Source organism: Schistocerca gregaria, chromosome 7, assembly GCF_023897955.1.
Source record: "Schistocerca gregaria isolate iqSchGreg1 chromosome 7, iqSchGreg1.2, whole genome shotgun sequence".
In the NCBI taxonomy this organism is placed as follows: domain Eukaryota; kingdom Metazoa; phylum Arthropoda; class Insecta; order Orthoptera; family Acrididae; genus Schistocerca; species Schistocerca gregaria.
Genome location: NC_064926.1, coordinates 399,382,834 through 399,401,847, shown reverse-complemented (window position 1 = coordinate 399,401,847; position 19,014 = coordinate 399,382,834). Strand labels below are relative to the sequence as shown.

The following is a 19,014-nucleotide window of genomic DNA, read 5'->3' as shown; positions in this document are numbered from 1 at the left end:
CATCATCTCTCACAATATTCACGGCCACCTTAACCAGCACCGCCTCCTTCCTCTTACCCAATGTGGCTTCTGGCCTTCCTTCTCCACCGACGACCAGCTCCTTAACCTTACCAATCTTCTTTCCCTCCAACTTAACTCCCGTCGCTCCACTATCTTTGTTTCCCTTGATCTCCAGAACGCCTATGACTGTGTCTGGCATCCCAGGCTCCTCTTCAAACTTCAGACCTATGCTCTCCCCATCAACTTCGTCCATCTCGTTGCTTCCTTCCTCTCCCGTCGTCCCTCCTATCTGACTATCCACAGTTCCAACTCCCATACTTTCTACCCTTCTGCCGGCGTGCCCCCAGGTTCTGTCCTTTCCCCTCTCCTGTATCTCCTGTACACTGCTGATATGCCCAAACCTCCCCCTCCTGTTCATCTTCTCCAGTTCGCTGATGACACCGCCTCCCTAGCCTTTTATCCTACCCTTCAACGGTCCCTACGTGCCCACCAAACCCACCTTGACCAATTCACCGCTTGGTGCAACCAGTGGTTCCTCCGTGTTAATCCCTCCAAGACCCAGGCGATCATCATAGGCCGCACCACCCGCCTCCATGATTTCTACCTCACCATTTATGGCCGTCCTATCCACATCACTCCTACCCTCAAATACCTTGGCCTCACACTCGAGCGCCACCTCACTTGGACTCCCCATCTCCTTACCATCCAAAACAAAGCTCACGACTGCCTCCGCCTCCTGAAACTCCTGTCCAGCTGGACGTGGGGTCTGCATCCTTCCACCATTCTTCATACCTACAAATCCTTGATCCGCCCCATCCTCTGTTATACCAGCATCGCTTGGATCTCCCCCCTCCCCGGTTATATAAAGCCCTCCAAATCCTCAAACGCCATGTGCTCCGCCTCGCCTTCCGCATCCGCCTTCCATCCCCCACGCGCATCCTCTACCTCATCCCCTTTCCCCACCTTCTCCTTGAACACATCCGCACACTCTATATTGTCCGCCGCCTTGATCCCCCTCACCCCCTGGTTTCTCCCATCCTCTCAACCCCCAACCAGTTGCCGCGCCGTTACCGTTGTGTCCCACCCTCCATCTCCTTTCCCAACACAAATTCCACCGTCTACCCCTCCCGGATGATGAGCTTCGCCCTGACATCTACCCTTCCTACCAACTCTAACCCCTTCTTCCTGCCTCCTCCTCTGGGCTCCCTTTCCTCCCCCTCCCTCCTCCTGAGCGGCTTCCCCCTCCTACTCCCCTCCATCTCTTGTGCCTCCTTCCAGTGTCTCTGCACTCACTCCTGCTCTGCCTTCCCTCTTCCTCTTCCACCCCACATGTCTCCTGCCTCTTTGTGAACCCACTGATGCCCCTCCTCTCTTCATCCCGCAGCTTACCCAGCTGCCCCTTGCTCTCCCCTCCTTTTCCATACACTCTGACCTTTTCCCTTGGCAGGTCCCACCTGGCAGTTTTATTGTTCGTCGTGTGTGCTCCAAGTGGGTTTTAAGTGTGTTGTTCCAGAGTGTTTTTACTACTGTGGCCGACTTTTAACTTGTGCCTGTGCATTCAGTGTCTTCTCTGTGTTTTAAGAATTGCCAATTGTGTTTTTTTACTTTCTGGTGACTTTTTGTAACTGTCCCCCATGAACGTCTCCATGTCAGTGTATATTTTACCTCCATTTTCTCCCCTTACTCTGTTTTATGTTCCCCTTTTTTAACTCCTTATGTATGTATCATTTTATTCTTGTTTTAGTTGTAGTGTCACTCGGCTGAAGAGCGGCAGATTGTGCCGCTGACAGCCCTCCCCTGCCCATATGGGCAGAGGAATGAAATCACAATAAAGAAAAAAAACTAGCAATCTCCAGTGTCAAACACTCGCCTGAAGATGGCTGTAAGGTTGTCAGCCGAAATATCGTGGAAAGAAGTTGACGAGATCCAGCTGCAATCCCGAAATCTTGTGGAATATTCGATACTCCAGGAAAACTTCAAGAGGCTTGATAGGTGTTCTCTCTCACAACACCCCCTCTGGAATCATGTTTCAAGCTGACAATTCCAGGGGGCCATTTTCAATTTGAGACCAGGGACTGTGATATTGGCTGCTCATGTGAGGAATGCCAGGCCTATAACACTAAGCTCTTCTTTCATTGTATTGTGTACTTATATTTCTAAGTTTTATTTCTGCTTTGAATGGGTTAATTTTATATTACTTTTTCTTTCAGCTAGATATTTTTGTTTATCCTTTGATATGCTTCGGAATTTGAATTTCCTCTTATCTTCTTCTCGTTAGTGTACAACGTTATTATTTTTATCTTCTGCTTTTGATTGATGTGGTTGTGTGTCAGCCGGTTGCTTCTTTGTTAACTTCATAATACTAAACATTTCACTAGCATTCATCTAGTTACACATTACATTCATCGGAGAGAAATCATAAGATGATTAAGCTGTCCATTGCCCTTCTTACGGATTGTTCCATTAATATATGTCCCTTTATTGCTGTAAATAATCACCCTTTCATGTACCATCCATCCTTTCCCAATCATTCACAACAGTAAATACATCATTGCCATTAATCTACAACTAAAATGTAAATGTCCTTAATTAAGATGTATTTTTATAGAAAACTGTTTATGGTAAGACTACTCACACAGTGAGTAACTAAAGGTAACCCATACAGAATTCTTACATGGTATGCTTAGCAAAATCATTGCTCTGTGTTACCGACTAATGCAAAATAATAAAAATAGTTTAGTCTAAGATAGAATTTAATAACACAGAAGATTTCATTCTTATGTGATTAATACAACACCCTGTGAGTATTTTATCATAAGCTTAAATAAGCAAGAATTATGCAACACTTAAACATTATTTAGAAAAACAAGTAACATTTCCTTGCACTGTTCACTTGTAACTAAATGAGTGTTACTAATACCAGTTCACACATGGCTACAGAAATGGAATGAACAGGTGATAGTGTTAATGCTACTCAAGTTTTTCAATAAATCAAAATTCATATTCACAATGTGAAGGATGTGACGCCTTCTTGAGTTCTTGCTGTGATAAAACTCAATCAGTACATATTTCCTGAAGTATTCTGTTGAAACAGTCCTTTCAGGCTAAGCATTTCTCATACAGACCTTTTTTTCCAAATATTTCACACCAGCCAGGTAAGCATGCATGACTGGTATATTTCAGAAGTCTCTTCACATACTGATAATGGTGACAGGGCCATCTCATGAGTCTGCAGAAGCCAGTTTTAGCAGAGTGCTGTAATCCAATGGGTTTATTTGTCAATTCCCATCTCATTATCACCACTTCAAGCTGTCTCTACCGCAGGCAGTGTCTCCTTTCACCGAGTGCTCAGTGTGCTCTTCACTTTGCTTTCTAAACATCAGGCTTATTCTGACTCACTGCCTTGGTACTGTCTCAATATTAAGGTTTTACTCTGGCCAGTTTCATCTCTTGTGAAGTAGTTGAATTTACTTAAACTTTGTGACTGTTACTGGACTGTCTGACTCACACTCATGCAATCGGTGTCTGCAGGGTGATTGGCATTCACCTGAGCACACTCCTAAAGCCATCCTCATATGAGATGTGTTTCTCATTGTGAGGCATACCAGACATAATTTCCATTGTGACTGGTGCACACTTTGAGAAGAATTGGTGCTTCAGATGGAATATCCTCCTCATTGTGATTTGCAAGCACAGTGCTCTTTAGTGGCAGTTATCTTCTGAATGACTCGCAAATCACACAGTTTATTTACGAACATGGATACACACAAAATTCCTATGTTAGCTCTATTAAATTGCACATTGCCGCTACAACGCCCCCTCCCCCCTCGCCGTTCACATGCTAACCATGTTGTTCTTCAATATTCAGGAAAACGATACAAGCCAGAATGGTAAGTTCCATATCTAGACAGTAAAGAAATCAGTTATTAAAACTTTCATTACTAATGTGACAACGAGAAAAATCAGTTATTGATAAAATTATTTAAATGGATAGAGAAAAAAATCTACTCACGAAGTGTGGGCAGAACACACACATAAAAGTCTGTTGTAATATTCAAGCTATTGGACCCACAGGCTCCTTCTTCAGGCAGAAGGGTTGAAGTGGAAGGAAGAAGGGTGAAGAAAAAGGTCTGGAGCGGTCTAGGAGAAGGGGTAGATTTTGGGAAAATTACCCAGAACCATGGGTCAAGGGAGACTTACCATACGGCATGAGACAACAAAGACTGACAAGAAATCTATCTCTTTTCCAAGACCTCTCCAGATCTTTTCCTTCAACTTCTTCCTTCCTCTTCAAACCTCCTGCCTGAAGAAGGAGCCTCTAGCTCTGAAAGCTTGCAAATCACAACAGTCTTTTATGTGTGTGTGTTCTGCCACTGTCTGGTGAGTAGATCCTCTATCCTTTTCATTACAAATAGTGTGGTATAAATTAATCTTCCACATAAGATAAAAATCATTTCATTATTCTCACTTTTGTGATAAAATGAAGTGTTTGTGTTTGTGTGTGTGTGTGTACACAATTATTGACAATAATTGTAATGTATCTCACAATCTGGAAAGTTTTTGAATGAATGAATAAATAAATAATGAATTGCAATCAATCAGGCAGTGATATATAAAGCAAGCCGGAAATTCGTTGGTCCATGTTCTTTGGCACTACAAAATCAAACAAACTCACTTCTGAGAGGGAGCGATCTTATATAAAAATGACATCAAATATTAAAATACATACTTCTGTGAAATGAATAACAAATTCCAAGAATCTCTGAAGATGAAGGACATAAACCATCTATATTTGTCTTCTCAGTTCCACACCTCTCTCCAGTGGACTTATAGAGGTGGCGTCATGTGCTTCTACATCTTTGATGTTATGATATTCTGAAGGCTTTAATCACCAGTATGTCACTAATTGACAATTATAATAAGCCACACCAAGAACGATATGGTTTCAATAATTTTTTAACTCGCCATTGTGCTCAAACAGCCTACTTACACAAAACAAGTTATAATATGGAAACAACCAAATACGATAATTCTTTAACCACCAATATCAGATGGCTTGTTATTCTCTTGGAATGAATCATACCTCGAGGTGATGGTGCTTCAAAACTGCATGTATTCATAGGATGTAAGTTATAACATAAAACCACCAAATAGGGGCTTCAGCTGCAAATCGTATAACGCAATATGGTGTCAAAAATTTCTGCTTGTGGGGTAGAACACAATCTTGCACCTCATCGGCAAGGTTACTCTCCACAAAGCAAAAATCTGAGTTATCTTAGTCAGTCTTTCATGCTTTGTTATGCTGTAGAATGAGAAATTACACAGTTTGACATTAGAAAACTTGACCTGCTCCTCATCCATGAATGCTCATCCATGTGAGGACAGTTTGCATCCCATGACAGGACAAAACGAGTATAATGTGACTGGTAAGAAATTGTCACATTACTTTACATACCAATAAATGTTGTAATTAAGTGTAATTTATGACACTAATGTAAACAAATTGCTTACTTGTGTTCTTAGTTATGTTCATGCAATTCTAATTCATGACCACATGCTTTTAGTCTTAAGCTAATGACCATAACTTATGACCCGCAACGGCTGCCTTCCTCCACCCCTCTCCAAGTAGACCACTTACATTTATGTGTCTAAGATGTTTTTGGCCTAATCTTATTTACCATAATTTATGACCCAATCAATAGCTGTCTCCCATCCCCCACTCACAGTCCCTTGACCTCTCTTTGGGACCACCATCACGAACTGGTTCATCATCTGTATTCTGAACGTCAGTTGATAACCATGAAGCTTCCTCAGATATCAGCCATCATCCCCAGACATTACATGTCTTATGTTCAATTCATATTTTCACTTACATTTTCAGTGATGTTTGCTCTTACATTTTCACAATTTGCAGCAGAATATTGTGGCCAATAGCATTTTCTGCTAGCACTCCTACATATGACCACTGAAATTTACTGCTCTGGGGAATTTGTTTCAGTTTTACATCAGTTTTCCCCAGTATTACAAATACTCACATTTCCAGATCATCATCCAAAGACACACATAAATATGCGACTTTAAAGATCTGACACTTACCACAGAGCATTATGAAAAGAAATTACACTGATGCCCTTTTGTTTAATGTTTAACAATTATCATAGAACATTATTTAAACAATATTAAACAACAGATTCTTGAGACTCTATACTAATAGATATTTAACAATTACTGACAAAATATAATTTTTAGAACACACATAATGAACTTTTCCCTGCATTCTTAATGTGTTAAAAACAATTGCCTACAGATCTTGATATAACTATTAGGCTGACTTAGACAAGTCTGACACTGTATGATTATAGACTTGTAAATAATCGGGGGAAATAAAAAAAATCCAGATACGAATGTTAAAAATCACACACAAAACATCGTTATATTACACTAATATCTAACTGTTATGGAATTTCATACATTTTTGCTACTATCATCACCACTGGTATAGAGCAGCATGAGGACTATTACATCTTTATTTATGACAGGCAAATTGTGGGAAGGCCCCTCCAGCTATCCGAAATGCACCATGTTGGGAAGGTGTAGCTAATGGCCCTCACACCTATCATATAACCATCACTCCCTACAGTGTCAGACACAAAAACAACTGCCACTACTCACTCCAGTGTATGCTGATATCATGATGGCTGCTGTTTTGCATCTGGGGAGGTGATGCCAATTTGGCCAATAGCCATGCCTGAAATAACAGAATTACAGTCCCCCCATCAATGCACACTTGATGACTATAGGCATATTAACAGGGAATCCATAATAAGGCCTGACAGTACTTACTGAAGTACTGACGAGCGCTTTGCAGAGATGAAGACATCCACTGTCGACATCTTATTCAAGTAGTCTTCAACTCTACGAATACTGCAACTCTCATATTTCCAGAAATGAGGCTCCATTAACACTGCATCACCTTGTCAATAGGATTATGTCAGCTATGCCAATGTCAATGTGGTAGCACACTGCATGCAGCCAGAGATGTTCTGGCTTCGAACACTGTCATGTGCAATTAATCTTTTCTTAATACAGCTAGTGTGCAGTGCATAGTAAAAAGTTTCCCCAGTACAGATTTCCACACATACACTTTGGTGACAGACTTTTTTAAATGATGAAACTCATGTCCAGTAACAGCAACAAACACTGCCAAGGTCATGAGTCTCTGATAATAGATACTAAGTGGACTTTCTCTCACTGGTTAAACATACATTTTGTTAACATTTAAGGGAGAGGGATATACCGACATTGGGTGTGATATACTAAATTTGCTAAGACTGCAGTTTTAATGAAACACTTGTTAAAGACTAATTTGCATAGGGACAGGTGGATTAATAGCTCTCCACAGCAATGATCAAATATGCCTTGCTGCTGCACCTCTAATTATACTCTGCTTGGAACAGAAATATCTGCCTGCGAGGTGCTAACACACAATGCAGAACTACTTTGAGAGTGTGGAAAGATTATCCACTTTACTAGTTTCATGTAGCACCATATTCTCGATGATTCTCTTAGAATCTGATTGTTATGCAATCAGTCCAATAGGTGTTTTGTAAGCTGCTTCTTCTTTTGTGTGTTTAGTTATCCTACTTTGGGTGAGTCCAGATAGTTACTCCTAGGTAAGGTAAGGTCTTATGGGACCAAACTGCTGAGGCCATCGATAGTTACTCCTAGGTATCACATGGTTTTCATTGTTTCAACCAATACTGTAAACAAATAGTAATGGATAATTTTGCCTATCTGTGTATAAAAGTTACATTTACCTGTGTACCAGTCTCTGTAGCAATCATCCATCCTATACAATCCACTACAGCCGTCCAGTGTCAGTATCTTCTTATAGACAGAGAATTCATCTAAGAGCTGGCATACTGAAGTGATAACAGTAAAAACCCAACATCTGCAACATTTTTGATGACTGTGATCCCACAGACAGGAATCACTGATTATGTGATATCATGTCTGTCCTGTATTGCTGCATAGTTTATTTGACCCATGCACTATGTAATTTTCTGTGTAACTTTAAATGTTTCAGCTTCTCTCTATTGAATTTAACATATGTGGTGTTATCTCTCTCTTGTATATAACGTTTACATTAAGGCTCCACAGCTTCTGCCATAATTTCTAATTACTTCCTATGTATACTGCTTTTGCTAGTGTACCTATACATCTGTGTGTAGTATTATTAAAGTAATAGGAAACACAGGTTTAGGCAACAAATTATATGAAGCATATCCGAAAAGTAAGGTCTGGTGGCCAAAATTAAACTGATGGTAGGCCTGAATGAAATTTCACCCATGCAGTGTTGTCTGCCATCTCCTTAGGAAACTACTAAAGTGCTGGTTTGAATCAGTAGTTGTTTGCCAGTCAGTGAGAGCAGATTATTAATGGTTGAGACAATCACAGATCCGTTAGTTTTTAAGTGCATGGTGTGATTAGATTTTTGTAGGCAAAAGGATCTTCAGGTGCTGAAATCCATTGTGAGTTATGCCCGGTGTATGGATTTGAAATAATGAGTGACAAAAAAGTTTGAAAATAATGTCGAGAATTTCAAAGTGGGCACACAAATGCCTATGATGAGCAGCGGAGTGACAGGCCCAGTATTTGGGCCAATGACACTGTTGATCAAGTGAACAAAAAACTTAGAAGCAATCAGCAATTGACAGTTGGTGGTCTGGATATGTTGTTGTTGTGGTCTTCAGTACAGAAACTGGTTTGATGCAGCTCTCCATGCTACTCTATCCTGTGCAAGCTTCTTCATCTCCAAGTTAACTGCTGCAACCTAAATCTTTCTGCATCTGTTTGGTGCTTTTGGTCTCCCTCTATGATTTTTACCTCTGCACTGCCCTCCACTCCTAAACTGGTGATCCCTTGATGCATCAGAACATGTCCAACCAACCGATTCCTTCTTCTAGTCAAGTTGTGCCACAAATTCCTCTTCTCTCAAATTCTGCTCAGTAACCCCTCATTAGTTATGTAATCTACCCAAATAATCTTCAGCATTCTTCTGTAGCACCACATTTCGAAAGCTCCTATTCTCTTCTTGTCTAAACTATTTATTGTCCATGTTTCACTTCCATACATGGCTACACTCCAGACAAATACTTTCAGAAAAGACTTCCTGACACTTGAATCTATACTCAATGTTAACAAATTTCCTTCCTTTAGAAACACTTTCCTTGCCATTGCCAGTCTATATTTTATATCCTTGCTACTTTGATAATCATCAGTCATTTTGCTTCCCAAATATAAAAAACTCATTTACTACCTTAAGTCTCTCTTTTCCTAATCTAATTCCCTCAGCATCACCTGATTTAATTTGACTACATATCATTATCCTCGTTTTGCTTTTGTTGATGTTCATCTTATATCCTCCATTCAAGACACTGCCCGTGTCATTCAACTGCTCTTCCAGGTCCTTTGCTGTCCCCGACAAAATTACAATGTCATCAGCATACCTCAAAAGTTTTTATTTCTTCTCCATGGCTTTTAATTTCTACTCCAAATTTTTCTTTTGTTTTCTTTACTGCTTGCTCAATATACAAATTAACATTGAGGATAGGCTACAACCCTGTCTCACTCCTTTCCCAACCACTGTTTCCCTTTCATGCCCCTCCTTTGCACTACTCCACTCGCACTGACAAACCCTGCACTACGCTCTGAACCAGTGTGTATCACGTGGTGGGCGTACACGTGATGTGTGCATCACAGGGAGTGGTTAGATGCAACATTCATGTACAATCATATCCACTCACCCGGGCCACTTTTATTTGCCCAACCCTGTGGATATGTAGTAAAATACTGGTGTCAATAAGAACGTTTTTTTCAAGAGCTTATTTTATTATGACCAGGACCTTAGTTTTGGAATATGCTATGTAATTGCTTTGTTATGATTGGTAACAGAATTGAATATCTGACTGCAGACTAACCTGGTGGCTGCTACTACATCGGACAAACACTACACACTGTGGAGCAACACTGAACGGAAGATGAGAGATGCTTACATCTTCACTACTGTGAAAAATCAGCTGTGGCAGAACACTCTTCAGAAAATTGAGACCATATTCTATTCAATAAAATATTTGTCGTTATGATGACAATGGTATCTTGGAACAGCATCACAAAAGGAGCAGTAAAAATCAAAGTATCTTAAAGCATCATCAACAAGGACGTCAGTTGGCAGCTCAGCACAACCTGGGATCTAGTCATTGTGAGGTTGAAGCAGGTGTGATGGGTGCGGGATGAAAATATTTCCACTCTTTGCAAGGAAGAGTGCACCGGCACCAGTGACGTCACAGCCATCAGTGCAGCTATATAATGGCAAGGTTATGGTGGCACACCAGTCATTTACCGCTTGACAATGGCTGAGGAGAGCTTGATCGAAAGTTCATCAGGTTTTAACCATCAGACGTGGCTGGAAGCCTGAAAAGCTTTTATTAATTAATATCACTGTGAGACCATGCTTTCATATTTTATGGATTGTTGTCCCTTTTAATAAGGGTAGTCAGTCCAATGCGATGTCCTACAGGCCAACTTGACAGATCTCAATTTAATGAAGACTTATGGTACTGAATGCAGCTACTACAAAGGCATTCTACAGCTCTAAGAACCTTGAAAGTCCCACCCACACATCTTTCAATCTAATTTGATGAAGAAGGTCAAAAGCAAATTAAAAAAAGGGCTGGCTGGGTTTCTCCAAAACCAAGACACCAAGGAGATGATCTTTTCACTTAGGATGGCCAGTCAAGGATATGGACAGAAAAATTAAGTTTTCATGCTGCATTTTTTTTTTTTTTTTTCACCTAAAGCAGGGAATATGGTGGGTACCAGATCTGCGGCATTCATTACAAGATTAAGAATTCGTCATGGCTGTAGCCTTATTTCCCAGTTCTACATTATGTACTTCGAATGGAAGACAAAGGTATGTAGCAGCAAAGTCAAAAAACCAGACTGTCCAAAATTTCCAGAAGGAATAGTAGCCCCTAGCAAAGAAAATGTCCAACCTAACACAGATGTTTGCAAGGAAGAGTTGAAGAAGAAGTAACAATTGGTAAATACCAGATAAACCAAAACTATTATTGTGAACAAAGGGAAGAAATGCCTAATATCACAACTGAAGAAAAGCCACTAGCACTGGTTTGTAAATTTAAACATTTGCACTGTCTACGTACAGTTGGCAAGAGAGATGTCCAGGTAGGCACTATTCAGAAGACGTCATCATCAGGAAAAACAGAACTTTTGTTCTATGGTTTGAATGTGGAACGTTAGATCCCTTAATCAGGTAGGTAGCTAGAGAAATTCTAAAGGGAAATGAATAAACTGAATTTCGACACTGTGCAAATTAACGAAGTGTGGCAAAAGTTCTGATACTTAAGGGAGACAAAAATTTGCTTGTGATTAGGGACTGGAATTTGATACCTGGAAAACGACAAAAAATATTTGGAGAGCATCGATTCAGAGAAAAGAATGAAAGAGAAAGCTGCCAGGTACAATTTTGCACAGACAATAATTTAATCTTAGCTAATTCTTGGTTTAAAAATTATGAAAGAAGGTTGTATACATGACAGAGACCTGGAGACCAAGGAAGGTTTCAAACACACTGCATAATGGTAAGAAAGAGATTTCAAAACTATATTTGGAACTAAAACCACTCCCACGAGCAGATGTTGAGTGTACCATAATTTATTGGATACATTAAAAATCTTTAACAAAAAAAAATAAATAACGTGAAGAACCTGCAACTAAATTGAATATGAAATGTATTCTCAAATAGGAAATCAAGCTAGTGTTATTTTCAGTAAATGAATGGTTTAATAGAAAAATACAGAGTCCAAGCAGACTTATTCATCAACTCTGGACCTGTTACAGAGGATTACGCTACACTTCCACTGGATACTGAAGCCGAAAAAAGGTAAGTCAATCTCATTTACTTTGTTGTGACAGTCTTACTTTTGGTCTTGTAAATACATGGTGTTGCACCAATATGTGGTTGGTTTACTGTGTTGTTGAAATATAAACTGACAAAGGTAAACAGCATCACAGACTTTGAAAAGAATGTAATAATATCAATTACAAAGTAGGTAAGTATGAATATTACTGAACTATCAGTTTAGAAAGACATGTTTGCAAAATACGACATGAATTATTTACAGAAAAATGGAAGAATTAGTAGGAAGCCATTCTTGGGGAAGATCAGTTTGGGTTACAAAGAAATGTTCAAACATATGACACTATGCTGATCCTACAAACTGTTTTAGAAAATAGGTTAAAGAAAGGCATACCTATGTCTCAACATTTAGAAAAAGTTTTTGGCATATCAAATTCACACTGGCTATAATACAAAAACAGTTTTTGAAAAAAGATAAATTTGTTACCATCTAATATAAATTAGGAAGTCTTTTCTGAAGACATTTGTCTCAGTGCAGTCTTGTATGGAAGAGAAGCCATTCAGACAAGAAGAGAAGAAATTCTTTTGAAATGTGGTGCTACAAAAGAATGCTGAAGATCAGATGGGTAGCTCAAGAAGCTAATGAAGTACAGAACTGAACTGGGGAGGGGGAGATACTTATTGCACAACTTGACTAAAAGAAGAGGCTGTTTGATAGGACCTATCCTGAGACATGCAGGAATTGTCAATTTAGTAATGGAGGGAAGCATGCGGAGTGAATATTGTAGAGGGAGAGAGTACCATGGAGAGCTGCATCAAACAAGTCTTTGGACCGAAGACACAATAACAACACAAACAATAACAAATACATAACAAAAAGAAGGGCAGTGTGAATGGTGATAGATCTGTTTGGCCCATGGGATATGTTGACGAACATGAACTGACAGACATCTGAATACAGATGACAAATATCCCACAGAGTCCTACTTGTAAATTTCCAAGAACCACAGTTAAGTGATGGATATATGAATACATAACAGCCCATAAGTAGCATTCCCACAGAGACCACAATCATACTATGGCACAGATTAGCAGTGGATGGTTCAAACTCACATCCATCCATCAACATTTAGGTTTTCCGTGATTTCCCTAAATTGCTCTATGCGAATGCTGGGATGGTTCCTTTGACTGGGCATGGCCAGTTTCCTTCCCCATCCTTGACACAATATGAGCTTGTGCTCCGCATTTAATCATCTCAATGGCAATGGTACATTAAACCCCATCTTCCTTCATTTTTACTGTGGCACAGAGGCACTGAAGAAGTCACTCTTACAACGTTCCATATCTAAATAGGATGTAAAGATATCTTAATACATGAGGTTATGAGAAGTACCCTCTGCCACAAATTTCACAGTAGTTTGCAGAGTAGGTATGTAGATGATGTTGTAGATGTATACAGTCATTCTGAAGAATACAGTAAATATGAAGCATACTTATTATTTACCTAATTTAAATAGTGGTTGATTAGCTTCTAAGCTATATGTGGATCACATTCGAAAACAACAATTTAAGGGATTAGAAATTAACTTCCAAATAATTCCCTGTTTCAAATACTTCAGTTTATTGACAAGTTTCACAATCCACAATATACGTCATTCCTGGTGGAATCTTAGCGATTTTGAAGGAGTTATACACAACTGAAATGATATAACTGATTCTAAACCTGTATTTACAATCTCAAACACAGCCTTTTACATTTCACTCCTCCACTGTGGTCCATCCTCCACATTTGATGGTTTACCTGCGACAAACAATGAATGTTAACAACAAAATTATCAGGAGTCGTCAGTTTGAACTATATTAACAATTTAATAAATGGAAAATTAGCCACATAGTTTATTGCACATCAGTTCACAGGAAATTGAGAAATGGAATCCAAAAAGTTACTCTGTTGCAGTTTAAATCTACAGGCACTTGAAAAATCCACACCAAACCAAAAATAATTAGGACTCTCTCTCTCTCTCTCTCTTCTTCTTCTTCTTCTTCTTCTTTTTTCCAGACCAGATGCTCCATAATAGTGGCCTTATACCAGTGACAGGTGTCACATGGACACCACTTATCTGCAAGTTCTTTGGTACAGCCTTATAACAAACAGTAAACATTTTACAAATGTAAATACTAAGATCGATTTATTGGGCAGCAGAGTAGAGCTGGTCACTGGACTTGCAGTTAACCAGGAGTATGTCAGAGTTTCGAGTCCAGTTATCTCTGGTATAAATGTAAGAGCCAATGAGCTATCAGGACCTGCCCAGAGCAAATGGAGGCAGCAATCATTTGACAACAAACAGTGGACAGACATGGGTGCTGTATGTTTTAACATACCCCACATACAGAGAAGCAGATATGTTTACTTATATTTACAGATATATATATTAAAAACAAAGATTCCAAGACTTACCAAGCGGGAAAGCGCCGGCAGACAGGCACATGAACAAAACACACAAACACACACACAGAATTACGAGCTTTCGCAACTGGCAGTTGCTTCGTCAGGAAAGAGGGAAGGAGAGGGAAAAATGAAAGGATGTGGGTTTTAAGGGAGAGGGTAAGGAGTCATTCCAATCCCGGGAGCGGAAAGACTTCCCTTAGGGGAAAAAAAGGACAGGTGTACACTCGCACACACACACACACACATATCCATCCGCACATACACAGACATATTTAAAGGCAAAGAGTAAGGGCAGAGATGTCAGTCGAGGCGGAAGTACAGAGGCAAAGAAGTTGTTGAAAGACAGGTGAGGTATGAGCGGTGGTTAAACTATATATATATATATATATATATATATATATATATATATATATATATATATATAGGTCTGCTTGTGTCTGTGTATGTGCGGATGGATATGTGTGTGTGTGTGTGTGTGTGTGTGTGTGTGTGCGAGTGTACACCTGTCCTTTTTTTCCCCTAAGGGAAGTCTTTCCGCTCCCGGGTTTGGAATGACTCCTTACCCTCTCCCTTAAAACCCACATCCTTTCATTTTTCCCTCTCCTTCCTTCCTTCCTGACGAAGCAACTGCCAGTTGCGAAAGCTCGTAATTCTGTGTGTGTGTTTGTGTGTTTTGTTCATGTACCTGTCTGCCGGCGCTTTCCCGCTTGGTAAGTCTTGGAATCTTTGTTTTTAATATATATATATATATATATATATATATATATATATATATATATATATATATATATATATATATATATATATATATATATATAATTTAATATTTGAAAATATGTCTCGAGCATGTAGTTTTTGAAAGAGAAGATGGCCAGAAAACAAACTTTATTTGGCCTGTATGGGTGGTCCTATACCAAAGGTAGAGGAACGTCCAGCCTCCATAATCATTTACAATGATGCCACAAATTTTATAACAATTATGAGGCAATAAAATAAAGACATACTGAAATACAAAAAGGAAAGTCTGTACATGAAATATTTTTAAGAAACCTGTAAGGAAGTGTATTGAAAACTTCTAAGTTAACAGTGGGCATTTTTGAATTTCAGTTATTTAACAATTTTTGTAGGTCTACAAAGAACAGTATATACTAAAACATATTTAAAATTAGTTTTCTTGGTGTACTTGTGGTGGGCTGAATACATACTCCAACAATTTTATGCTTCTCTCAATAATAAAATGCTTCACCAAGATAGGATGCACGTCTACTCTACTGACATGTTGCACAAAGATCATATGATTGAAAATACAGCCCCATGTGAAGTGAAAAAGATGATGAATCAGTACTGAGTGTTACCGAAATTGGTGGCTACAACCACTGCTACATGTCTCGCCATTGAATCATGGAGGCTCCGAATGTAATGTTTGGGTATTGCAATCCAAGCTGCTTCCACACATTGCCAAAGTTTATTTATTGAAGCAGCAGCTGATGTACCCCTGGCCAGTCATTCCACAATCACTGACCAGACATTTTTGATAGGGAGAACAGGAGGGGAGGAGGGGGGGGGGGACGGCAAGGCAGCAGTGCAATCTGATGGGTGATAAAGAAGTCTTAACACAGCGTGCCATGTGTGGCTGTGCATTATCCTGTTACAGTGAGGCCATTGTCAAGCTCCAAAAGTATGTAAGGACAAAACGCTCCAATACTTCAGAAATGTAACACTGGCTGTTTAACGTACCGGCAATGAGTACTAGGTGGTGCGGGAATGAAATCCAATGCCACCCCAACCCATAATACTGTATGCAGGAGCAGTAGGGAATTGAATTTAATTTTATTTGATCCTGTAAGATTACATTGTGTACAGTAAATGTACGTGTAATATAGGACATGTCAAAGTGTTAACACTTCTTATCACTTATTTTTCTACACCTTTAGCTTACATTTTTACATTACTGATAATGAGTAACAATATATACAAATTTAATGGCATAAGTATTCTGCAACACTGTAAAACTCTTTTTCAATGAGATAGTCTTTAAGTTTCTTTGGAAAGTCATTGTGAAGTACACTGTCTTTCAGGGTTTTGGGCAGACTTTTTAGTAGTCTGATACCGAAGTACTGGGGTCCTTTTTCTAGCATTGCCAGTCGGTGGGGTATGCTCCGTACTTCCTTCTTCTTTCTTGTATTGTGGGTGTGTACACTAGCATTTGTAGTCCAGCCCTCACTACCTTTTGTGATGTACATTATTGTTTTGTATATATACAATGATGAAAAAGTTAAAATATTTAAATTCTTGAAACAATTTCTGCATGTTTCAGAGGTCTTTCTTCTTAAAATGGTCCTAATTGCTTTTTTTTTTTGTAATGTGAACACTCGTTTTGTCTGTTGTTTGTTTGAGTTTCCCCACACAGTCACTCCATACTGTAAGTATGGTTCGAAAAGTCCATGATACACTGTACACAGAAGGTTCTTGTCTGAATACTGTGATAGCTGCATCATTAAGAATATGACAGAGCTCACTTTCTTACAGACATTATTAACATGTTTTTTCCATTTCAGTTCATTATCCACAAGAATACCTAAGAATCTAGCAGATTCTACTTCTTCCAGCCTTGTTCCATCAACCTCTAAATCCATGTCTACAGCCTTTTCCTTGTTTTTAAACACTGCATACATAGTCTTTTTTAGATTTATAACCAGTTCATTTTCCAACAGCCATTGAGCTGTGACATTTGCAGATATGTATGCTCTTCTCTCAAGCTGTTCCATATTTTGGTCACTATTTAGTATTGTCATGTCATCAGCATACAATATTTTCTTTTCTTCCTCCTCAACACCTATATCATTAACAAATACATTAAATAACAATGGCCCCATTACCGAACCCTGCGGCACTCCATATTTGATGGATTTGGTTTCTGATTGGTACGAGTTTCCTAATGATACATACTGCTTGCGGTTGCACAAGTATGATTTTATCCATTCACCTGGTTGCCCCCGAATGCCATAGTTGCTTAATTTTTGTATCAGTATTTCATGGTCAATGGTGTCAAATGCCTTTGAAAGATCCAGAAACATTGCAGAGACAACCTTTTTCTCATCCAAGGACTGTAAAATGTATTCTGTTAGACTGACAATTGCTGATTCTGTAGATTTATCCCTTCTGAAACCATGTTGTGTGGGCATGAGAATGTTATGTTTGTCCAAATAGTTAACTAATCTGGTATACATAAGCATTTCTAGGATTTTTGAGAAACCTGATATCAGTGAAACTGGTCTGTAGTTGTTGGGATCATCCCTACACCCTTTCTTGTACACTGGCACTACCTTTGTTATCTTCAGTTTTTCAGGAAAAATTGCATATCTGAAAGAACAGTTTGCTATGTTCTTCAGAGGTGTTATTATCTCCTCACATACCAGCTTTATTACATGATTTGATATTTCATCATCACCAGCTGATTTCTTGGACTTCAGTTTCTGTACAGTTTTCCGTAATTCATCTTCTGTGACTGGTCTTAAGAACATAGTCCTGCATGATCTCTTTGGTACCTTAATATCCTTCTGTTTTTGACCATTTATTTCCAATTTTAGGTTTTGTACTACACTGATATAGTTATTATTCAGTATGTTTGCTATTTGCATACCATCTGCGACCACTCTGTTGTCTATTTTAATTGACCTAATACCTTCTTCTTTGTTTGACCCATCTTTTTTCTTTCTTTCAGCATTGATTGCAATCCAAGTTGCCTTTGCCTTGTTTTTTGAGTTTGCTATAGTGGTGTCAATTGCTCTTGCTTTCGCTTCTCTTATTGTTTTTCTATACTTCTTTTTTAACATTTTATAGTTCTCAGCTTCGCCCATCCATCTCGCGTCCTGAAGCTTCCTTCGCTGTTCTAGTCACTGGTAATCCACTGTGTTTGATCTTGCTGCCTTTCTTGTCTCTTTACTTTGGGAAATGCTACATTAAAATGGTGCTTAATTATTGAAATAAATGCATCATATTTTTCATTTACACTCTGGGCCTGTAGGGTTTCACTCCAGGTTTCCTTGCTTAACATTGTTCTAAAGATGTTGATATTTTGTTCACTGATGATCCTAATTTCTTTGGTTTTTTGTTTTGGTTCTGATACTGAGTCATTACTTCTGCAAAAGCTGATTAGTTGTCCATGATGATCAGATATTTCTGTCTGAACTACATGTGACTCATAGTTACACATATTAGTAATTATGTTGTCAATAATTGTCTCACTTTGTGAAGTCACTCTTGTTGGTGCAGTTATTGTCACTTTCATGTTATGCTGTGTTCAAAATCCTGTCTTATTTTTGTGTCTTTTCCCATGTCAATGTTGAAGTCTCCACATATAACAAGATTTCTCTTCATGTTCATTCTCAATAAGCTAGCATTTTTTTTTTTTTAGAAAGATGGTAATATTGCCACATGGTGACCTGTACACACAAAACACTCTAAAATCCTCTGCCACTATACCAGTAACTTCAAAGTCTTTTTCTCTAGCTATGGGAAATGTAGCAGCTTCACTGTTTACATTCTTTGATAGAGTACCTGTTTTAATATATATACAAACGCCACCACCCTTATATTTAGATCTGCAGAAGTAACTAGCTAGTTT

At 38.9% G+C, this 19,014-nt stretch overlaps 1 protein-coding gene across 4 annotated transcripts in view; it reads right to left on the bottom strand.

The window, feature by feature from the left end:
* Positions 1-13,535: 13,535 nt before the first annotated feature.
* Positions 13,536-19,014, bottom strand: part of LOC126282195 (putative helicase MOV-10) — a 294,822-nt gene continuing 289,343 nt past the window's right edge. For all 4 annotated transcript variants that reach the window (XM_049981725.1, XM_049981728.1, XM_049981726.1 and 1 more), the window contains one exon: positions 13,536-13,739. In XM_049981725.1, coding sequence (XP_049837682.1) covers positions 13,690-13,739 — 50 coding nt within the window. In that variant the 3' untranslated portion in view covers positions 13,536-13,689. The remainder of the gene's footprint in view (positions 13,740-19,014) is intronic.